General features: G+C 31.0%; 2 protein-coding genes across 2 annotated transcripts in view; one reads left to right on the top strand and one right to left on the bottom strand.

The window, feature by feature from the left end:
* LOC115885046 (potassium channel subfamily K member 18) overlaps positions 1–1,191 on the top strand; it is a 555,195-nt gene extending 554,004 nt beyond the window's left edge. Inside the window, exon 13 of the mRNA XM_030903795.1 lies at positions 728–1,191. The gene's annotated coding sequence lies outside the window, so the exon portion shown is untranslated. The remainder of the gene's footprint in view (positions 1–727) is intronic.
* LOC115885048 lies at positions 732–24,408 on the bottom strand. Its single transcript, XM_030903809.1, has 5 exons — positions 24,201–24,408; positions 17,677–17,858; positions 13,560–13,670; positions 9,837–9,942; positions 732–829 (listed from the first exon to the last, which is right to left on the bottom strand). The coding sequence occupies exons 1-5, from the start codon at positions 24,351–24,353 to the stop codon at positions 752–754; spliced, it is 630 nt and encodes a 209-aa protein (XP_030759669.1). The 5' UTR covers positions 24,354–24,408; the 3' UTR covers positions 732–751.
* Between the last annotated feature and the right edge of the window lie 1,026 nt (positions 24,409–25,434).

Raw genomic sequence — 25,434 nt, 5'->3', positions numbered from 1 at the left:
GAAGGTTTTAAAGTCACCTTTTCTGCAAATCAAACTAAGTAGATAGGCGCAAATTTGAGATGTGGCAATGTCGCCTTCTTTATCTCAGTTGGTTTCTACAGTACGTAGTCAACCTCCGATTGTTTGATCGGGTTAAAATGCACAATGTGATATCTGTTCTTCCTAAATCTATGGTCAATGCTAACAGGTATTAATAATTTAGACTCCAAATATCTGGATAACCATTACTCATAGCGATTTTTATAAAGAGACATTCTTTACGTAAAAAACGTCGTAAATGTATTTTTTTTGCTCAGTAGTTTTATACAGGTACGGACGAAAAGTTAGTACTCTTCAAACCAGGTAAAAAATATGGAGGTGGCGCCCTCTGCAAGTAGGAGTCATATTGACATCAAAATCAAATTTCTCATGTCAAAAGACTTTCAGATACCAATTTTCAATCAAATATCGACGTTTCTTCAGAAATTATATGGAAAAAATCGAAATAAAAATGAAACTTGTACACCCTGTATCTCCGAAACTAAGCATTTTAGGACATACATTTATACGCACTTTTTTATTTATTTTTGTCTGCAGAATATACTGCCAAAGTTTCCGAAATACAGTTCGGACCACCCTGTATAATTTTTACGAAATATTTAATAGAATAGTTTTATACAATTATTATTGTATTTTTAAGTTTATAGAGGTATTTATTGAAGTTACTGAAAAAATTACACTTTTGCAGATATGGGCCATGAAATGGTTCCCATCACGGTGGGTACGAAAATGCCAGAAGTAGTGGAAGGTAGCGTAGCGATGACTGGAGTTTACACATTACCAGAAGAACCTGAAATGGAAGAGAATTCCGAAGGAAACACTGAAATGTAGACTTTAGAAGAATAAATCAATCTAAATAGAAGCATTATACTTTGTGGCTATAAATTGTGGACTATTTTTAACGAAAAATATTTGAAATAATGTTCATGATTTACATTTATAGAATAATAAGACTTATCAGAGTGTTATAAACTCTTTTGATGTTATAACACAAACTTTTTGTTACCTACATATATTAATCTTATTATAGTATTATTTTGATGTAACTTTCATTGTATGTACTAGGAATTAATTTTTGTGAAGAGTTATGAGGGCAGTAACATTCAAACCTACTTTTGTTTTCTACATTTTGATAATTTATTAAAATCTGTATAAAATTAAATTATTATTCAGAGACACTGATTCCTAAAAACAATGCGGTCGAATCTTTGAATAAAAAGACTATTTATACTAAAATTTCGGTTTATCAGTAGCGTTCCATTTTGTAAAAATGTGTTAAAACTTAAAGTAGGGTACATTCATGAATTTGCAGATTTGTTTTTACGTTAAGTGAATAAGTGTTATTAATAAAAAAAAACATAAAATATACAGTATGTCCTCTGATTGTCGTTATAACAGGAAACACTTTTTTATTATTGACATTTTGAGAAAAATGTTTGCTTGTTCCAAAATGGTTAATCTCGTTTGTTATTTTCCAGATTTCCATACTTATACTTTTTTAGAGAAAATTAAGGTTGTATTCCGTTGCTTACCTTGGTTATGGTTTTATGTTATGTTCCGAACACGGTTCCTAAAAAAATCGGTTATAACTGTCACCAAACTAACCAGCGCGACAAGGCTGGTTTTTCTGGTTTTGTTTGTCAATCAATGTGATTTATGTGTTTTGTGTTTTGTTTGTCAGTTCGAGTGAAATTCTCATTTAATTTCTAAAATTTGTAATAATATTTTGTATTTACATCCAAAAGCAATGGAAGTATGCAGTAAAGGTAAATAAATTTCATTAACTAAATAGAATTACTTTTTAGGGCCATTTAAACTTATCATGCAGCCATTGTTTCTTATAGTCAGGAACATTTAAAGAAAACATGAAAAACAAGACAACAAGTAATCGTGAATGTTTTGTACGCTGTAAAAATATAAATATTGATTAGATTTGTTTATTTATTACTGATGTGTTTTAATATTGGACCTGCAAATCTTCACTTGAGCTTTAATAAAGTACTTTCCAATATTAAACTCCACTGAGAAGAAGAAGCAAACGTAAAAACAGAGAATAGGTACATTAAAAATGCATAAAAGATAAATTTTATAATAGAGATATTGAAATTTAGAAAACGTCAACATTTGACGTTTCCAGTATTTTACCAAACCGTTCCGTATCAAACTGATGTTTTTCAAGAACCGCTCTTTACCGTAATTTACCGGTCTGATTTGCCTGGTTTTGCAACGGAATACAGCCTAAAGGTGCGTATTCATTATCCGAACGAACGAACGAACGAACGAATGAAAGTGCGGTATATTTCGACGGGGACCGAACGCATGCAGCCGTTCGTTCGTTCGTTCGGTCGACCATCCGTTTCGAGTCGGCACATCAAAGGCGTTCGCCAACAAATGCCTCCGGTCTTCTCGTGCGTCCTATCGTGCGGTCCCCGTCCATACCACTAGCGAACATTCGTTCGTACGTTCGTTCGTTCGTTCGGATAATGAATACGCACCTTAAGAAAACATGAAAATATGGTTGATTTTTTTCTAAAATCAAAACGCGTTTCTATGGTAATAAAGAAACGCGTTTTCATTGTTTGAACAACAAAGTAGTTTTCATTCTTTGATAGATTGTTGTTCATAGAATTTTAATTAACGTAATATTTTTGTTGTTTTAAAATGTTAAATAAGCACAAAATGTATTTAGTTCAATGCTACGGAAAGGGTGATGATAGTACCTATCGGAAAATATGATACATTTTTGACACACATGACAAAATTAAAAATGACTAACCATTTAACAAGCAAATTTTTTTATGAAGAATGCATTTTTCTGAAAATGTCGATAATAAAAAAGTACTTCCTCTTGTAAATGCAATCCGGGGACATACTGTAAAATACATGTACGTAACGTTTTTTTTTAATAATTTTATTAACCCCTAAACTCTTCCTAACTTAAACATGTTTTTCTTGTGCACAAATTAATTTATTCAGATTAATATGTTAGTCAAAACCTTTGTCAAAACGAATATATGTGTACAGAGTGTATCAAAAAGTTTGCAACAAATAGGATTTTATTATTATCAAGTCATTGGTAGTAGTTTGGACGGACTTTCTAACTTCGACATCTAACTGCCATTGCGGCAAATTATACAAATTCTGAAACGGCGGTCATATTTTAGATAATAAAAAAAATCCTAAAACCATAAAAAATATAAATATGCAAAAATCGACGGTAGGAGATAATAGTCGACCGAAAGATTAACATACACAAGCGATGAAATCGCGAGTGAATTAATTTCGGGAAACGATAATGCAATTTTATCGTCGTGTGTAAAACAATATTTTTTTTCCATAGCGAGTTACGTTTTAAAAAATATTCAGAAATTATTATTTCAAGGAATTTATTACGAGTAGAAAAAATATTTTCCTGAGTTGGCGTTGGTTTCTGTGTAATTTGACAAATAAATAAAAGCTTACTTCGGGTTTCTCTTATTACCGATTCTGAACCAACCGTCCTAGAACTGTGATGCGTATGTGCAGAAGGAAATATGAAGACATTATTTCATTTGCGCATGCGCTGCAGAGTTCTAGGACGGTTCAGAATCGGTAATAACAAGAACCCGAACAAAGCTAAAGTTGTTTCTTTAGTTGTCAGCAGAGGTCAGTTTTAAATCAATATTTTTTAATTCTCTTTCGTGTCGATTGCTGACTGAATTGGAGCCAGAAATGGCACAAAACGAAATATGTAAATTACCAACAGATATTCAGGCTGAAGCGACAAATGCCATATCCAAACTACTTCCATTTAAATCCCGAATAACTTATGAAAAGGAATACAAAAATTTTCAAAAATAGAAGCAATTAAAAAACGTGGGAGAAGAAATAAAGTTTTTAACCTATCCTCGCTGTTAAAGTATCATTTAATCTACCCTTGCGGTTAAAGTACTATTCTATCTACTATTTTTGATAGTAACAAGGCAAAATATGAACTTTGAATCTCATAGATATACAGGGACTTATAATACTTATTTATGTTCTTGTTAGAATGATATAAGACAAAACCAATAATAAAAATAATTTCTTAAGCAATAATTTAATTTGACTGTCCCGCAACGACTTGTAAAAAACTATAGATAGATGTTAATTTTCAGAATACTGGCTTTGTGTGAAAGAAAAATTTTGGAGTAGTCCCCCTCGGTACCAAATTTATTTCGCTCTTAAAAATTAAACAAGGCATGTGTTGATATGCGCCAAAATACAAAATGATTAGAAGACATAGTTCTGATTGTAAAATAATGTTTTAGAAAAATTTTCCTACAGAATGTATTAAACTTAGGGTAAAAAACAACAATTCTATTAACCCTGTATAATAGCCAAATTCTAAAGATTATAAAATTAGCTTAATATATTTATAAACAATTTGCTAAAAAAACTCATGAAAATAGGACTAAATTAAAAATAAAATAAAATATACAGGGTGGCGCACCTCATTCGCCTCGGTTGATTATGCGAAAACGGAAAGATGTAGAAACAAAATATTTTATGGGTATATGTGGGGAGACAATGTGCACAATATAAAATTATTTTGAAATATACAGGGTGTTTCAGAACGAAGATTCATACCAAAGTTATATTTTTTCCTATGGAACACCCGGTATTTTATTTCATTTTTGGATTCTTGGGCCCAAAAAAAGACATTTATTATAAGGGTTAAATATGTTTAAAATTTTTAGTTTTTTAGATATTTAAAGATATTTAAATTTGTATGCTACAATAGAATAGACTGTTCACCATGTACAGGGTGGGTCAAATTCGACGCTTTTAAATGGAAACACCCTTTTCTATAGGAGCATATCCGCATATCGATATCTGTTACCGTTTCGGAGTTACGGGGTGTTTTTCAAAAATATGCATTTTTAACAAATCGCTGTAACTTTTTTGCTATGGAAAATTTTGTATTTTTGTGAAAACATTTCCAAAGCACCTTTTTACGTAGAATTTAATGGTTTAAGTATAATTTTTTTAAAATTAATAATTTAAGAATTATCAACAGAAAATTTGATTTTTTATATGATACACCCTGTATATCTTTAATTTATTGAAAAGAATTTAAAATTACCTTTACAAAAATATAACACACTTGATATTTTGCTCGATTCCTCTTCGAGAGATAGAGTATACAAAAATTCGCAGGCTTTAAATAAGTAGGCTTTGAATGGCACCGGCTGTAATGCAAAAAAATTCTAGCTGTGAGCATCAATTAAAACGAAAATAATATTTGCTATGAGAGATGCAGAATTTTATAAGAATTTAAAATATATTTAACCAACATCAACACATTTAAACTATATCTGATAACAATAAAAATAAATAGCAAACCAAGACATGAGATTTTGCTGCAGGTGTTCGACCGTCTTCTGTTATATCGACCATCTTCTGTTATGGACAGACGGGGCCGTTTCTGAACATTTCTCGCGGAATTCATTAACTCAGAGAGGTGAAAGGTACCCCCTCAGAACTGCTAAGTATTTCTAATTCTTGTCTAGATTATACGGGAGAATAAGGAACCTTTATTCTTCCGCAAATATATCCATAGGATTAGATCCATGGGCACTAAGGTGGCCTCGACGGCCAACGGCTAGGATCTTTGTTAGCTATTCAATTATTCTTGAAATTGGCTGCAAATATTTGGTGATAACTTCAGCGTTCTGAGGCGGTGCCTCTTCTTGCTGGAAAAATATGTTTTCGAGTTCCATTAAGGGCATATCATCAATAAGGGGTCCAAAGGAATATAATAAAATATCAAGTGTGCTATATTTTTGGTAAGGTAATTTTATATTCTTTTCGGTTAATTAAAAATATAAAGGGTGTCCCAAATAAAAAATCAATTTTTCTGTTGATAATTCTTAAATTATTAATTTTAAAAAAATTATACTTAAACCATTAAATTCAACGTAAAAAGGTGCTTTGGAAATGTTTTCATAGAAATACTAAATTTTCCGTAGCAAAAAAGTTACAGCGACTTGTTAAAAATGCACATTTTTGAAGAACACCCTGTAACTCCTAAACGGTAACAGATATTGATGTGCGGTTTTCACCATCATATTTTTGATGAAAATTGAGCTCCAGACTCCGATATTAGTTTTTGTCTATCTCCTACAGAAAAGGGTGTTTCCATTTAAAAGCGTCGAATTTGACCCACCCTGTACATTACTTTTCAGAATTAATTCTTATGCTGAGTTTAAAGGTAGAGAAATAAACTTGAAAACTTTGAAAAATGGTATTGGTTCCTTAAATTTATACAGGACTATCAAAAGTTGCTGATCTATTTTAAGGATATATTTTATATAAAAACTTCGTTATTTCAAATGCAACACCCTGTATTTTTTTTAATAAATCGAAGCAGATTCAACTGCTCTTTCAAACTGTATTAGGATTTCCTATACCTATCTAGATCAGATTTTGAATAAAAAGCGATTTTTAAATAAAATTGCAATTAAGATGGCTGGTGTTGCCATTTTTGGCAATTTTCTAATGACAGTTAGTAACTAATTTCAAAGTCGACATTGGTTTATGGACATTATTATTTATAATTTATAACAGTTTACTTAAATTTACCTACAATAGTTTAATAAGTAAGTATTCTTTATTTTATCAAGAAAAATAAAGCAGTATCTGCTGGCGGAATGAATAAATATGTTACTAGTGATATTATTTTGTGAGGAAAATTGCTTCTTGGCCTTTGCTTGTTGCCAAAGATATCCAAATAGAAATCTTCCTGATAAGCGTTTCTTTGAAAAACTTCTTGTCCTATTTCGCAGAGCTGGTAGTGTGGTTTATAAAAACCTGTTAGGCAGAAACCTGTCGTTGGAAGTTGGAAGTGAATAAAATGAATTTGCCGTAATTGGCTATTTTATAGAAAATCCATGTAGGTATCTACAAGTCATCGTAAAATAATTCAAAGAACTACTTCTTCGTTTTTCTTGATAGAATAATATACATACATTTAATAAATATTATTTATTAAACTAAGGTAAATTAAATAAAAGTAAACTGGCATAAATTTAAATAAAGTCCATAAACTAATATCGATTTTGAAAATAGCTACTAGAAACTTACCATGACAACACTAGCCATCTTGATTACAATTTTATTGAAGAATCGCTTTTTATTCAAAATCTGAGCCAGATAGGTATAGGAAACCCTAATATAGTTTGAAAGAGCATTTAAATCTGCTTTGACTTATTTAAAAAAATACATAGTGTTGCCTTTGAAATAACGAAGTTTTTATGTAAAATAAATATTTAAAATAGACCAGCAATTTTTGATACCCCTGTATACATTTAAGGAAGGAATAACATTTTTCTGTAAAATTTATTTTTCTACCTTTAAACTCAGCACAAGAACTAATTCTGATAAGTAATGTACAGGGTGTTAATAATCTATTCTATTGTAGCATGCAAATTTAAATATCTTTAAATATCTCAAAAACCAACGATTTTAAACATATTTAATCCTTATAATAAATACCTTTTTTTGGGCCCAAAAATCCAAAAATGAAATAAAATACCGGGTATTCCATAAGAAAAAATATAACTTTGGTATGGATCTTCGTTCTGAAACACCCTGTACATTTCAAAATAATTTTAAATTGTGCACATTACCGCCCCACATATACCCATAAAATATTTTGTTTCTACCTCTTTCCGTTTTCGTATAATCAACCGAGGCGAATGAGGTGCGCCACCCTGTATAACACTTCAAATTTGAAGAACAATTTTTCTCCGTTCCGTTTTTTTTGCATCTGAGTCATATCTGAGTGGATAAAGAAGATTTTTGAAATATTCCTTCCATGTGACAGTTGTCCCATTCTGTCAAAATTATACGGTATGCTGAAGAATTCAGAATACACATCTTTCAATAATTCAATAATAAGAAAATCCCATTTGTTGCAAACAGTTTGGCACACTCTTTTCGGTCAATATAGTCTCTACGATGAGAAAAGGAAAATGCCACAATAATCATATTTTCGGTAATTTCTTGAATATTTTATATCATATCATATTTAAAACTAGACATATTGTTTTTGTAAATAACCCAAATTCTTGTAACTAAGTCTCGTGCATATATATGCTATAGAGGACTATCAAGATTACTAAAAAAATTCTAAATATACGGATAACCTTTGAAAAGGAATAATCATAATGTAAAATTTGTAAAAAAGTGTATAAGTATAATAATGAATTTCTAATAGTCAAAATATTAGAATTGTTAATAATTTCTTTACGAAAGACATAGTTGCGACTATGCCTGAATCTTTTTTAAATGTAATGAATAAAAACTGTTTTTTCAGTTGAAATATTGAGTTTTAGTTTACAACTTATTAACTATTTAGTTAAAAATTGTATAGTACTATGGACCCAATTAAAAACTAACCGTAATGTTAAAATTAAACCAAATATAACTTTTTAGTGTTCGCAAAATGACAAAGAAACCAAACTGATTAATAATCATTGGTAAATGTTAAAACTTTGTAAAAAAAGATAATAAAGAATTTTGAAAAAGATTGTGTTATTATTCTAAAACTAGGCTAGTTGCTGATAAATAAAACAAAATGTAGAAAGATATCGAAATACATAGAAATTAGTTGAATCAAATTGTAGACAAAAATATATAGAGGGTGGTCCGAACTGTATACCGGAAACTTCGGCAGCATATTCTGCAGATAAAAATAAGTAAAAAAGTTTGTATAAATGTATGTCCTTAAATGCTTAGTTTCGGAGATACAGGGTGTAGAAATTTCATTTTTATTTCGATGTTTTCCAAATAATTTCTGAAGTAACGTCAATATTTGGATTAAATTTGGGGTCTGGGAGTTTATTGACATGAGAAATTTGATTTTGATGTCAATATGACTCCTACCTGTAGAGGGCGCCACCTACATATTTTTTAACTGGTTTGAAGACTAATAACTTTTCGTCCGTACCTGTATAAAACTATTGAGTAAAAAATATACATTTAAGACGTTTTTTACGTAAAAAAGGTCTCTTCGTAAAAATCGCTATAAGTAATGGTTCTCGAGATATTTGAAATCAAAATTATCAATACCTGCCATCATTGACATAAATTAAACATGTTGACTAAATAGTTATCAGAATGAAATCATAAATTTGAAATGTTTTTGTATAAAAGTTCAACAGAAACTCTTTTATCATCATTTTTTCGCAGAAAAATTTATGATTAATTTAAAAAAATAAAAATTTCCCAAATCTATTATTTCAGTCAAATAACTATCTACTCAACGTGTTTATTTTTTGACAATGACATGTATTGACTACTTCCATTCTAAATATCTTGAGAACGGTTGCTCGTAGCGATTTTTACCAAGAGACATTTTTTTACACAAATTTTTTTTCATTCAGTAGTTTTATACAGGTACGGATGAAATATTATACCTCTTCAAACCAGTTAAAACACATGTAGGTGACGCCCCCTACAAATAGGAGTCATATTGACATCAAAATCAAATTTCTCATGCCAAAAAACTCCCAGACACCAATTTTCATCCAAATATTGACGTTACTTCAGAAATTATTTGGAAAAAATCGAAATAAAATGAAACGCACCCTGTATATCCGAAACTAAGCATTTTAGGACATACATTTATACGAACTTTTTTACTTATTTTTATCTGCAGAATATGCTGCCGAAGTTTCCGGAATACATTTCGGACCACCCTGTATAACAAAAATTAATATTATAAATATTAATTTGATTTATTTTATAAAACTTAACAAATCAAGAATATTTACATGGCAGCTATTATATTGTTCACAATTTTGTGTCTTACTGCCAGTTTCTTCTGCTTCCCAATATTCCGAGAAATAATCCTCATTGGTATCGTTGGTCGTCGAAGGTCTAAAAAATAAAGTTTATACAATAATTAAAACCATAATGAACCATAATGGGGGCCATGTCAGCCAGATTCAAGATGTGACCAGATGTGGCAAATTTTATTTTAGACTATTTAAGCCAGTGCAGTGGCGGCTCGTGACCCGTGGGACTGGGTAGGCGACAAAATTTTATAGAAATTTTAAAACACTTTTCGATGCACGTCATCAACTTTGAGTGACAAGCGATGGCGACAGAGCTGCCAGATTGTGATGGATTTATGAGATGAATCTTAATTTAAAAGTGACAAACAATATATTTAGTATATATAATTTTTATATATATTTTTTAAGGCAGCAGCTACTCGCTACAAATTGAAATAAGTAGAAATAACTTTGAAGTGGTATAATGTGCTTACCAATCAATCTTACTTTGACTGCATTCAAGGGTAATTAACCTTTATTGTCACGTTCGCGCTCAAAATATTTGTCAGGGAAGCTACAAGCGCTTTGCTTCGACTGTTTAAAGGCTTCGGCATATTTTCAATCCGCAATTTCAAAAAATGCAATAAAAAATCTTGAAAATTTAGTTCTTAAAAGAACTGTTCATGTTTAGAAGTGCAATTTAAAAGAAAAAATAACTATAAAAAACGGCAAAAAACGAGAATTACTCCCAAAAATTCAACAACACGATATTATACAATTATCCTAGTGTCAGTCATTATTTTAATGACTGACACTAGGATAATTGTCAAATAATACACGACAACATTGCTGAACATGGCGCAATGTGACCAATAAGGCGATAATAAAAATCGGTTTAAACTAATGTTTGCAGGTGTAATCTAAATAAAATATCTGTTACAATCATTTGCTCTATAAAGTATAATGAAGAGCTGCTTGGTATTTTAAATTAGCCAACAAATTTAAACATATTTGCTAAAATTTAATTTACTCAGGTTTATAGGCTTTAGTGTCAATTTCGATATGATTGATGACGTGCATCGGAAAATGTTTTAAAATTTCTATAGTTTCGCCTATTTGTTCTACCTCCTCCTCCCTCTCCCAATTTACATAATATCCTAACCCAGTTCGTAAAATTATGTTATCTCTGGGTTAAAAACATAGCTCAAGAATATTTAGCACAAAACTAAAGTAAAAATAACAGCATTCAACGTAATGACATAATGATTGACATAATGAACAACTATATGTTTTTTTTAATCTCCTCAGATGCTAATTTTTATGTACTTTGATAAATAAGGTAGATAATAGTAGGTATAGTACAGTACGTCTGTCCGTTCTGTGGCAACGGGGTATCCGTGAGAGGGGAAACGATATTCTCTCGATGTTTTTCGTAAAAAATTAGACAACGCGTCCCATCAATAAAAATTCGACAAATTTGCAAGTAGCCAATAAAATGAGTAGGCGGAGCGATTTGCGGTGACGTACTTGTCAAGTCGACGTATAAAATATATTGCTGTTTATTTAAATGTTTTTTGTCCGCATTCCTTTCATAGACACAGATCCAGTAGACGAACTGTACATCTGCTGGATCTGTGTCTATGAAAGGAATGCGGATAAAAAACATTTAAATAAACAGCAATATATTTTATACGTCGACTTGACGAGTACGTCATCGCAAATCGCTCAGCCCACTCATTTTATTGGCTACTTGCAAATTTTATTGACGGGGCGCGTCGTCTAATTTTTTAAGAAAAACATGGAGAGAATATTGTTTCCCCTCTCACAGATACTCCGGAGCTACAGAACGGACAGACGTACTGTACTATGCAGTACATCATTTTTGAGATTTTATTTATTTACGTTAACTTAAAAATTGGTATGTAATATAGACAATTAAATTTACAAAGAAAAATAGATTCTCTTGTTCATCTACATATATATCGAGACTAATAAAAAAAGAAAAGAATAATTATGTTTTATACAGGGTGCTACACATTCGAGGTACGAGCATTGGTATACATATATCGGTAACTGTAATAGATACGAACACGGTTAAATTGGGACAAAGTTGCGCTTTGGGATGTTTACCAAGATGCAATCAAAAAATATTTAAAAATTTCAAGGATTGCTGTAATTTTATTGTTTCCTGTCGTTACTTTTTAGAAAATCAACAAACTAATTGCACATTCTCTTTATTAGGGCTATCGCCACTTTATTAGGGCGATCTGATAATATTTTTAGATTTTCAAACTAGCTGATAATTTGTGAGATACAGAGGCCAACTTGTTCTATGCTCTACATGTTCGAAAGGGTTACCACCCTCCCTATTGCACAAATTTATTTTTCGTTCAGTTTTATTTTTCTTTGAACTTTCTTCTTATACTTCCGAATTTAATTTTGTACTCTTTATTGTAAATGTTGAGATGTATTGATTTCACTTTTACAAATGACGTCAAGTAATGCCCCCCTCCCCCTGAAAATTTTAATATACAAAACCAAAAATATTAAATTAATATTGGTTATTACAACACATTTCCGAGTATTAAAACGGAAATTAATACTTAAATAATTAATTAATTATATTAATTAATTATTTTTATGTATTGGCAACAATAATAGTAAATAATATAATGGAATAAACCGCTTAAATTCTGACTAAATCGTAGGATAGGCGCCACCTGCCTTGCCTACCCTGACGAGCCGCCACTGATTTAGGCCAAATAATAAGAATAAAAATGGATTGCAGTTGAGGGTTGGAATTTTTGGTGTTAGAACAGCAAAATAAAGGCCTTCGGCTGGCGACACTTTTGGCTCTTGGGTATTTGTCAAATTTGACATTAAAAGCAGTGATAAATGGTTAAAAATAGACTTTAGTAACCAAAGTTTCAAAAACCTTATATAATATAAACGTTTTATATAAATATGCCTAAATTTTTAGCCTAGAAAAAGAATAATTTTGGACTAATAGCAGTAATTTTAAAACTAAATTGCCCTCGGTTTTTTAGTATAAAATTCTAGCACCAAAATCACAATAATTATATTCCCATTATTCTATTCCGTTTAATATCCGTAATATAATATAAAAACAAAAAATAGACACAACTAGTAAGAGTCAATTTCGCTAGTCCGAAAAAGTAGCAAAATAAACGTTCGGCATTTAACGTTTTATGTAAAACTGACTAGGTATTCTTAGACAAATGAAGTGGAAAATTAAAGACAAAGGATTATACTATACTATATCCGTATTGTAGCACATTTGTAGACAACTTCTTTATTTGTAAGATTTTGATGGTCAAACATCAACAAAATATTCCTTATGTTTGGACTAAATTTTCTCGAAAATAAAGACATAATTTCAAATTCCGTTACAATACGGAAATAGATTGAGTTTTGTAATTACAGTGATCTATAATTTATATGGTTTTGTAACAAATTGTTCTCTATTTTATGGCAAATGCTGAAGCTCTGCAAACCTTAATCAAGCCTTAATCAAAGCACGTGTGTTTGGAATTTTGGGTGTGACTCAACACGACAGGGTCGGGCTAAGTCTTAGGCAGATTTCTGAAATATAATATATATTTCTTTCGGCCATACACCCGCTTTACCCGACCCCTGAGAGCGACCCGAAAGGTACAGCGTAATAGACTCTTAAGAATTAAAGACTTACAGCATACTTACGTTAATAGGATGTGAAATAAATCTCCTAGAACTCCGTTCAAGTGTTGCATAGAATAGGATGCCGCCTCGCAGATGCTTCTTAAGAGGCACGCTTTACCTGGATAACCTTTTCTGAAACATCACAGAACAGAAAATGTGCATTTGTTTAGTTTCCTCTTGTCGTCAACTTAAAATAGATACATCTTTGTTTTATTCAGAGGTTCATTTAGGCTGAGGACACACGAGGCGGCTTTTCGTCGAAGCGGCTCGGAACACTGAGGCGGATGGTAAGTCTAGCGGGACAAAACATCAGTAGCGATGTTTGAGATTTAAATAAAATCTAAGAACGTAGCAAATGGTCTAATATATAGTAACCATAGAGTTAAATTTATTTTTTTATTAACAACTTAATTTATTAATAAATAAATAAATACAAGATTGTTGTCCCGCTAGAACGACCATCCAACGCACTGTGCGCCGCGGGTTGTGCCGCCTGCGTAGGCTCTTCAATGGGACATCAAGGGCACAAATTACCTATAACAGATGCGAAAGAAAGCGACTGAATCGCAAACCGCTCGGCAAACCCGACACGCCTATTGAGTGGTGTAAATACACCAGTCGTTTAGTCCGGAAACATATGCTGTGTCGTATTCGCTTGCTGGAATGACATAATGCGTGGTTATATGTTTCTTTTTAAAAACGCGTGTAGGATTTTTGTTGAACTTATGAACTGTTATTTCTAAGTTTTGGTAATTTGTATATCTTATTTAAAATGGGATGCAAATGTGTTTATTTATAAGGAAAAAAAGATATTTATAGTATAAAAAAATAATTTATTTAACAAAATTTAATTAAAAATGTGACAAAATAGTTACCTTTCTATTGGTTCTATCGGACTTTTTTTCGATATATAAATCTTTATTTGTAAACTTTAATACATCAAATATTTTCAATCTAATAAATCATTTAATGATGTAAATAAGAGGAAATTTCTCACATGTGTGGTCAAATTTTATAGTTTTCACTCGAGTTTTCATTATATCAAACAGCCTCTGAGAAATGTTTTCAACTCAAAATGCCTTTAATTATGTTTGACTACATCATTAAAAAGGGTCTTCAAATACATCAATGTGATATTTGTCTAAAATTTGCGAAAGAATCCGAATCTCTGGATAACTCGAAATTATTTACCCATTTAAAAGCCTTTGATCATGAAAATGGAAAAATTTGTTAATTTTATTTACAGGCTGGAAAAATTATTTATATTAAATTTTGATGAGTTTTGCACTGAAGAAAACATTCAGAGGCTGTTTGATATAATGAAAACTATAGAATTTGACCACCTATGTGAGAAATTTCCTCTTATTTATATCATTAAATTATTTATTAGATTGAAAATATTTTATGCATTAAAGTTTACAAAAAATAAAGATTTATATAGTCGAAAAAAGTCCGATAGAACTAATAGAAATGTAACTATTTTGTCACATCTTTAATTAAATTTTGTTAAATAAATTAATTTTTTATACTATAAATATCTTTTTTTTCCTAATCTCCGACGAGCTGATATAATATGACGAGCAATCTATTAAATTACTGTGAGATTATACAGAAAAGTCCACAGACTTCGAGGCATAGAAAAATCAAGTCCATTTAGCGTGTGTCCTAATTTTGACAAGTTTTCAAAAATGACAGTTTTGTTTAGACTGACGTTTAATTTCACCTGACTTCTCGGTGAATTATTTCTTTTTATGGGGGTACATAAAATCTAAAATTTACGGCCATGAAGAAATTCAAAACTTGGAGCAGTTAAGGCAGAAAATATTTAATGCCTTTGACACTGTCACCCCTGATATGTTATCCAATGTGAGGAGGGGATTTTATGATCGTTTGGGTTATTGTTTAATGCAAGAGGGAGGCACTTTTGAACAATTTTTGTAATTTTTTAAATTTCATTATCCTGTTTTTTTACCGTTTACCCATTACCTACCTTGACGAACATGGGAAAACGAAGGTCCTTTTCAGGACCACAAATATTTTGATTGAGAAAATTGGTAACTTTTTTTTGGATTAAAAAACAAAAGTTGTTAATATAATACCAATTTAAAAGTGTTTTAGTAGTTTTAATACACACTATGATATAAAATTTATTATTATTATAATGTACATTATTAATACTATTGTTCATTCGAAATGGCATTAAGGCCCAATTGCAACAATGATTTAAATTTTTCTTAAAGATAAGTAGAGCTTAGAATGAGCTGTATTTATATTTACTTTAATATTCACCTTAAATGATGGAATTTGACTGATACAATTTTTGAATTTGAATTGTTTTTAATGATACTAACAATTTTAGTTCAATTTTTAATAAAATTTATTTAATATTAATAGAAATCCAAGAGATTTGAAACCTCTTTTAGCGATTTATAACATTCTCAAATGAATTACAGGTGCCCTTATTTTCTATGAAAATCACACAGCTTTTTTCATAGTCGCTGCAGTTGCTATAGCTATAAAAAAATAATTTTTTAAGGTGTGAAAATTGCGACACACGCTAAATGGACTTGATTTTTCGTATGTCTCGAAGTCTGTGGACCTTTTTGTATGTCTCGATAACATATTGGTGCAGATTATTTTCACCCACACAAATAATAACCCAAACTATACATTGATGCGGATTGTCTATGAACTCTTTACGAAGGTCACAGAAACCTGAACGCGTAATTCGGTGTTCTTTCGCATCTGTTATAGGTAATTTGTGTCAATGGTACAAAACACAAGGGCGGCGGCAACCGCCGAAGCGGCTATAAGCGGCTAGAAACAAAGTGCCGAAGCCGCCGACTCCGCCGCTTATAAGCCGCCTTGTGTATCCTCAGCCTTAATTTAATTGTGGATATTTTAAAAACGAATTAAAGGTCTATGCAATTTCAATTAAAATACAAAGTTCATATTAAACAAAAATCCTAAGGCGAGTTTTCGCTTATCAGTCAGACTGATTCAGCGAGATTGAACGAATAATGAATGTAAAAATACAGTATGATCGAAAAAAAAAACGGCGTCATATGAAATAAAGATTGCCGTCAATTTATATTATATGTTAAATTATAAAGGGAATGCCATTCATTTCCAAGCCAACTTGACACCTTTTTTTTCGATCATACGGTAAGTGTTCAGTAGAACAGTGAACATTATTTCAGTGGGAGTAAAAGCTAGTTGTATTTTTATTCATTTTGAATGAACAATATACCGGGTGCGTCTCAAAAGTGGTTCACCCCTATAACTTTTTTTACTTTTGCAAATAAAATAACGAGATTTGGAGTGTTAGTATATGACATAAATTAGGATTGATTCAAGTATTCAATTGTTTTTGGTCACTTCCTGTTTCACCGGACATTACTACAACTTTTAATTTTTAAATGGCACCCCCGGTATATTTTTACTTTATTCGACAGAAAATGACACTTTGAATAGAATGACATATCATATGTCAATTTTTGACATTTTAGTTTAGAAAAATATTGTATTTTAAATTTCAATCTAGAGTGCCATGGCTCTTTAGCATATTTGGAAAAAGCATTTTTTTACGAATAATTTGATACCACACACTTGGTATTTCGAGTCAAATTTTTGTTATGAACCGCATGTTACAATTTCAAATAAACCACATGCAAAAATGTCAAAAGTTAACCTATGATATGTCATTCTATTCAGAGTGTCATTTTATATCGAATAAAGTAAAAGTATATCGAGGGTGCCATTTAAAAATCAAAAGTTCTAGTCATTTCCGGTGAAACAGGAAGTGACCAAAAACAATTGAATACGTCAATCAATTCTAATTTATGTCATATACTAATATACAAAATATCGTTTTTTTATCTGAAAAAATAAAAAAGTTATAGGGGATGAGCCACTTTTGAGACGCACCCGGTATAATCAAGGGTAAAGTTCACAATCTGATATGCTTCGTGACATAAAGTATGCGACTCCTTAGGTAGGATAGCAATTTTCATCGTAAACGACGATAAGCTGACCGGCTGATACTTAATAGGCTGTGGTCGGAACCAAACTTTTTATAATAAATTTGTTATTAAATTATTAATGAAATTTTGAATATTTGGTAAAATTGAATACTTACGAGTTTAATTTTGTTTCCAACGTGTCGTATACTAACTTTCTTCCAAATGATCTCACAGCAATCACTGGAGGATATTCATAAGTGGTCTGATTATCAGGTAATGAATAATAAGCTTCAAAAAATACTGCACCAAAAACATCAATATTTATATCTGTGAGTGGCCATGCAACAGCTGCGTACAACTAAAATATTAAAAGCAGCAGACAAGTTAAAAAATTCACAAATTTTGCAACATCCGCAACCATCATAGGCGTATTGAAAATACCAGACACAAGTCGGCGGTTGTCGACAATCACCTGTTTTTTTTTACATTTTATATTAACTTAATCAAGCTCAATAGAAATATAAAAGAACTAAACCTTGTTCGTTGGAAAGCAATTTGACATTCGTGACGTCAGCACTCCGGCAGTCTAACGTAAACGTATCATTGATCGCTATTCACAAATATATTCCAGATACGTATAGTGAACAAGTTTAACGTTCGCAACGTTAAATAATTTTGATATTTGATTTTTATCGTGATGGTTTTTTGTAAAAGTGAAGAATTTAGTGAGGAAAATATTAATGATGGATATGAACGTGTGCGGACTCGTGATTGGTCACGATCACGGTCACGACACTATGACGGGCTCCTATACCCACGTAGGAGCCCAAAATATGTAAAAAGGGGGCCAGTTTAGCTTAAGTTTAGATTAGGTATATATTTGTTATTAATGTAAAACCAACTAAAACCTAATTCTAATCTAACCTAAACTCACTTCTTCTTTTGTATATTTCGGGCTATTACCTGGGTATTCCTAGGTTTAACCAATATTCGAACTTAGGTGTAAATTTAAATTTATGGATGGCCCATAAATTTATATTCGCCGTACAAAAAAAAATACTTTTCACCAATTTTCACAATAAAAATTAAGTTATAAATCATAATATTTTTTTATAGAAATGAGGGAATAAAGGTGAACGGGGTGCCGGTAGACCAAGAAGATACTTGGAATGTAAATGTTAATTTATACTCGAATGGAGTTGCCTCACAGTATAGGCATATTTTGAATCCCTACCGTGCATAGTTATTGTAGATAAAAATAAATTAAAATATAGTTGGCTCCAACGATAATTTAGTTTGCAGCTTCTTTTCATCATACCTAATAAAAAACCGTCACAACTACTACTCATAGTATGTACCTATGTATTTTTAAACATCATTATGAAATTAAAAATACATAGGTGCCCATAACACACCCATAATATGAGTAGCGGTATTTTTTTTCGTTTCATCATAACGGATTTTGTTGTGCTGAAAATAAGCAGCAAAGTATATTATCGATTGCACAACTATACCTAGTTTACATTCAGTATGTCCAATTAATATAGAACATTATAACTATGCATACTTTTAAAAATTTGCTACCAATATATTTTGATAGTTGAGTTTTTGAAATTATTTGTTAGCTTCTTAAACAAAACAGACCCATAATAATTCAAATCTTTATCATTCAAGACTTCCAAGAATTATGAAGTAATCTCACGTCAAAATTTTTTTAAATTACTGCATGCCTTAAGTATTTGCAAAGTTAACAAAAATATTTCTTTGCATACCTCTTGCAATTAAAATATTTAATCCAATTTATCAGTTCTGCATCATATCCGAAATTTAGATTGTGTGTGACACAACGAAGAGTTAAAGTGCAACGTGAACGACCAGAAAAATATGAAGTAAAAAAAAATGGTTAAATTTTAATTACTAGTTACACAGTCCCTCCCTTGAGTTCTCTTGCCTAAAATCTATATTGTCTTTCCTAACATTTTAAATATAAATGATTGAAACTCATACAAGTTTACCATAATTTAAACTTAAGATATAGTCCCTAATTATATTAAAATATAACACTTACGAAGTTAATAAATATTAACTATTTCCACTTATTTTTAATCATTTAATAATTCTGATAAAAACACACTTGATTTTTTTATTTTAGAAACCATACGGGCTATAATAATTAATATGACTATATTAACAATACTTAAATTAAAATTTATTTGAAGGAATGCTACTGTATTACAATAATTGTAAAACACGTATGTAATAATAACTCGGAATAATATTATATTTATTTAAAACTGCTCATCGCGTTATCAATGTCGGCGTCTTGTCACTTTTATTTAGTCTTATCAGTATTATTTTATTAGCCGTTTAGGTATAGTTTGATTTCAGATAATGCAGATTTTAATGTGCCATTTGTGGTTTTTTTATTGTATTTTTTTGCATATTTGGTATATTCTATGAAGTGATTTTAAGTGCTCCTAACCATTTTTCAATTATTAAAGTGCCTATTTAGATACATTTAAAATTAATTAATTAGTGTATATTATTTGTATTATTGTATTATGAGTTTGTTTATTTTTTATGAGATGTATTTTTTCCCATTAAAATAAACATAGCTTACTAGATCACTAGCTAGCCATTTTTAAATACAGGGTGTTAATTAAGTATCTGGCCAAACATCAGGAGGTGATTCTTTGAGTGTTTTAAGGCAAAAAGTTCATATTAACATGTGTCCGGAAATGTATAATTTTAAAGATACAGGGTGTCAAGGTGTTTTCTAATAGACCTTTTTTATTAATATCCCAAAGATCCGTTGGCTGATTTTGTTGAAATTTCGCCATGTTGTGAACTTTGATAAGTTAGCACTAATTAAATGATAATTATTATTTACAACAATATTCAAAGGATAAAATCTTATCCCAATAAATATTTGGCAACGCCTTGGATTCATGTGTTTTTACGCCTGGCGGTGGAAACCATGCAAGCTTTTTCTTTGGCCTAAGTTGTTAATTAAAAAAAATAATAATCATAAAAAATATAGGTCCTAATAGCCTAAATTTTAGCAAAATGTATCAGCAGATCCGATGAGATCCGAGTTATTATGTTTTGGAACTTAATGATTTAATTAATTATTCCCTTTAATGGCTAATATCCTAATATGCCTAATATCCTAAATGCCTAATTCCCTAAATAATTTACCTATCCTCCGCGCCAAGAAAAAATATTGCATTAGTCTAAATTTATTATTTATGTGATTCCACTCTTTCACGTATCATTTTCCCCTTGCTTCTCATAGGGAAAGAGTTAGATTAAAATAGCGAAACTGTACCTAACAACCCATATGCCTTGACGCATATTCTTTTTTATAATAATATGGGCTTTCTTTATCCGCCGGCCCAGACAAACATCCATATCCATAAAATACCTAGTTAGCCCACACACACACACACACTGATAAATTAATAAGACCTAATTTCGGCCCTCAAACGTCCTTGGTCTATTCGATGAACACCGCCGGCTAAACTATCGACTTACATGTTGACAAGTTGATTAGGCAGGTTATTGAACTCGTGTAGCATCGAACATGTCGTTTTTTCAAAGATGGGTCCCATATAAACGCGGCCAGAAGTATTTTCAATACTAAAAATTGGTCAAGTGCGAGTCGGATTCGCGCACGAAGGGTTCCGTACCATTCATCTATAATCTATACTAATATATAAAATCCTTAAGTGACTGACATACTGATTAATCACGATCCTGCTCAAACCACCCAACGTAAGAAGCTCAATTTTGGCATACAGGTTGATTCTAGGGTGTAGAGGTTCGATAAGAACGGATTTTTCGAAATTCCAGTTCCAAGAGGGTGAAACCACCCCTCAAATATTACAATATTTTTTTTATTTAAAAAACGGTCAAGTTTCTGAAAAAACGCTTAAACATGTATATTTTATTTTGTTTTTTTATATATTTTAAGATTTTTTAAAAATGTATACAGAGTGTTTCGAAAAGTCTGGTCATTGATTAATCACGATCCTGCTTGAAGCGCTTGACGTAAAAAGCTGATTTTTGGAAAACAGATTGACTTTAGGGTGTAGAGGTTCGATAAGAAGGGATTTTTCGAAACTCAAATTCTAAGGAGGTGAAACTATCCCTCAAATATTAAAATATTTTTTATTTATAAACCGGTGAGTTTTTCGGAAAAACTCTTAAACACGTATATTTTATTTTGTTGTTTTATATATCTTAAGATTTTTTATAAATTTATACAGGGTGTTTCATAAAATATGACCATTGAGTAATCACGATTCTGCTTAAACTGCTTGACGTTTAAAGCTGGTAAAATTTTTGGCAAACGGATTGACTGTGGGGTGTAGAGGTTCGATAGGGGGGGGGGTTCTCGAATCTCAAATTCCAAAAGGGTGAAAACGCCGCTCAAATATTACAATATTTATTATTTAAAAAAAGGTTAGTCTTTCGGGAAAAAGCTTGGACAAGCATAATTTATTTGGTTTTTTACATATTTTGAAATTTTTTAAAAAACTCTGCAGGGTGTTCCAAAAAGTTGGGTAATTTCTTAACCACAATTCTGCTTAAACTACTTGACGTAAAAAGCTTATTTTTGGCAAACGGATTTTTCGAAAATCAAATTCCAACTAGATGAAACTACCTCTCAAATATTACCAAGTTATATAATAATATCGTCATATTGTTTTTTCTCATGCTGACATACATGAATGTGAGAAAATTTTATCCAGTTTGTATGTTAATGGAAATTCTTGCTTTGCTTTATCATCACCATTACAAATGACTAATTGGACGCGAACGAAGTCGCTGGTACACGCTAGTTATCTATCTATACAACATTAGACACTATAAACTTTTTTTCCGATTTAGCTGAAATTTTGAATCCGCGTATAAATAATTTAAAAAAATGAAGAAACACACAATCAATAATAAATATGTAAAAAGTAAAAATAAATATGTAAAAGTATGTAAAAAATAAAAAAAAACGATTAAAAAAAAGTCGCCTTGACTAGGATTCGAACCTACCTTACTACGGCTCCAACGTCATAGCAGCGTAAAGTCCTAACGCTTTAACCAGGCGCACAGTGGGGTATTTGACACAGATAGTTGATCGAAATTTTTTTATGTAGACCTTATATAAATTATTGCTATTTTCATTTAAAGAGGAAATAATATGAACAAAATAAAGGATAATTCGTCGATTCTAAAAAAAGAAAGAAAAATCACTGTTCCAGTGTTTCCACGGTCAATGCCACTAATGCCAGTAATAATATCGCAACTAATACTACTAATGCTACGACTGATCCGCGAGCAATGCCCATACCACTAAAGTCGCTACTAATGCCAAATTGTGTTATACTGCTAATGGCACTAATGCGATCGCTTTGTACACAACAATGCCATCGCGGTTTACACCTCTCATTAGTATATCACTGATTGGCAAATTAGAGGAAACCAAGAATGTTTTTCTCATTTTACCAGTAAAGTCGCAAAAAGTTGCAGTATTTTATTTTACTGTATGAAAGCCCAATGTTTACTAAGTAAAACGTATATAGACAATATGCTGAATTCTTCGAAATACGCAACTAAATCTCTAAGTATAATAAAAATGTCACAAATTTAATCAAATTTTCTGAACGCCTAACTTTAATTTGCAAAAAAAATCGTTAGTATAGAGAATATCAAAATAAATAATACGTTTTTGTAGAATACATACCTGCAGCTTGCTGAGCCATTTTCAATCAAAACAATAATATAAACGTAAAAAGAGCACAAGAACAACAACAATTTATAATTTTAAACATGAAATTTAGCCATTTACCTCTTATCTGTGAGAAGTAACAACTTTGACGTTTTGTTGAAACAAATGAATGCAACTAAACACATTTATAAACACACCCATAGCAACGCCATTGATGGCAGAGATGATTTAACTTATCATTTATCTTTTTTTGGGAAATCTTAAACACATTTGCTTTTTCGAATTTCGATCACCTTTTTCATGCTAATACCACAGATAACACATAATCTTATATAGATAACATATAGAAGATATGATTATGTGTTATCTGTGCTAATACCCCACCGTGAGGCGGCCACCGAGGAATTGCAAGATTCTATGTAAAATTCTTACTTAAAAGATAATGTTTAGTGAAAGTACTTTTTTATTTATAAACATTTATTTAATTCTGTTCTTAGTATTTGTTCTTATAGCGGCAACATAGATACATTATCTGTAAAAATTTAAACTGTCTAGCTATAACGGTTTATAAAGATAGACCTTTGTGACAATAAATTGTAGTACTATTCAATATTAAACTCCATTGAAAAGAAGAAGCAAACGTAAAAGCAGAGAATAGGTACATTAAAAATGCATAAAAGATAAATTTTATAATAGAGGCATTGGAATTTAGAAAACGTCAACATTTGACGTTTCCAGTATTTTACCAAACCGTTCCGTATCAAACCGATGTTTTTCAGGAACCGCTCTTTACCGTAGTTTACCGGTCTGGTTCGCCTGGTTTTGCAATGGAATACAGCCTTTAATAGGGTTCTCGTTTACCATTTGGGTACGGAACCCTAAAAAGAATCGTCTAATAGGCGACAAAAGTGTACTAGATGTATTAATTCCATAGAACATTACTTTTATAAAAAAAAACTTAAAAAAAATACATACCCCCATTCCAGACTCTTCTGGGAAATGATACTTCCAATTTGTTACATTGTATGTGTAAATTTCTTGAACAAAACAGATTATCATAAAAACAACCCATTTAGATTTATGCCAATAGTTTAATAAATGTGAGTACAAGTGACCGCAAATATGCATTATTTTATCGACATCAGTTGCGTTTTGTGTGTTTTGTCAAATTGTGAACAGCTTAATAGAAATCCGTTAGAAATATAGAACGGTATTTGGTATTGGTATAACAGATTTCACATATACATGATGTCAACAAGAAGACTAAGAATTATTGTTTGTTGGACATTAAGTTTTATGAAATTGTCACATGTCACATGGAGTAAACAAGCAGAACATAATTTAACTGAACAGACTCTATACATTATACAGGGTGTAAACACACCAGTAAAAAAACAGAATGTAACCAGTAAATATCTACAGAATGTTGTTTAAAATCTTAGTTTCATTTTGTTAATGAATAGAAATTGTAAAAAATATATAGTTCAAAGAGTTCAAACCAGGATTGGAAAAAAATTAAGTTTTAGGGGACTTAATGGTAGCCTATATGGTAGTTAGAGCACAGAGAGATGATAGATGTTCGAAAAAAGGCACGATATATTAAAGAAAAAAAAATGAAATGAAGATCGCTGTCATTTAATATGTAAATTTATATGTTGAATGTCATATCCATGTCATATCGTCATTTCCCAACCAAATGGATAACGCTTTTTTTTCGATCATACGGTAGTTAGAGTTTAGGTAGTTTTTCAAGTTACAGAGAATATACAGGGTGACTGGAGTGAGGATGTTTTTTTTCGCAAAAAAAATGTTTGAAAATCGTGCATTTTCTTTAAATTTTCCTGTATATTTTAGAAAATTCTTTAGTTTTAAACTTCCTGTTCACCGCAAATTTCTTAATCTCTGATATTACCATGGTAGCTCTATCTACTATGGCTTTACTCGATGGTTAGGGCACTAAAAGGGATGCAAACACAGAAAAAAATTGGATGGCTCTTATTTTTTTTTAAAAATTAGTAAATTTTCAAATTTGAATAACTCGGTTATTTTGGACTTATTTGAAAAGGGGTAAAGAGAAAAAATGTTTCTTTTCACGCGTCTTGAAAATATTTGCACTTATTTTAGACTCACCCTGTATAATGCAATTGCGTAGCCATAATGCGTAGCTAGTAGCTATACAGGATTATTCACCTCATTCGGAGTATTATTG

The sequence above is a fragment of the Sitophilus oryzae genome, unplaced genomic scaffold, assembly GCF_002938485.1.
Source record: "Sitophilus oryzae breed Bouriz unplaced genomic scaffold, Soryzae_2.0 scaffold_359_pilon_pilon, whole genome shotgun sequence".
Taxonomy (NCBI): Eukaryota; Metazoa; Arthropoda; class Insecta; order Coleoptera; family Curculionidae; genus Sitophilus; species Sitophilus oryzae.
Note: the sequence above shows the minus strand (reverse complement) of the source record. Positions and strands in the feature narration are given on the sequence as shown.

Coding starts and splice junctions, on each gene's coding strand:
- LOC115885048 (XM_030903809.1), bottom strand. CDS start 24,353: ATGCATATTTGCGGTCACTTGTACTCACATTTATTAAACTATTGGCAT. Junction 17,859..24,200: donor CAGAAGAGTCTGGAATGGGG/GTATGTATTTTT, acceptor TTAATATTTTAG/TTGTACGCAGCTGTTGCATG. Junction 830..9,836: donor AACAATATAATAGCTGCCAT/GTAAATATTCTT, acceptor CTTCCATTTCAG/GTTCTTCTGGTAATGTGTAA.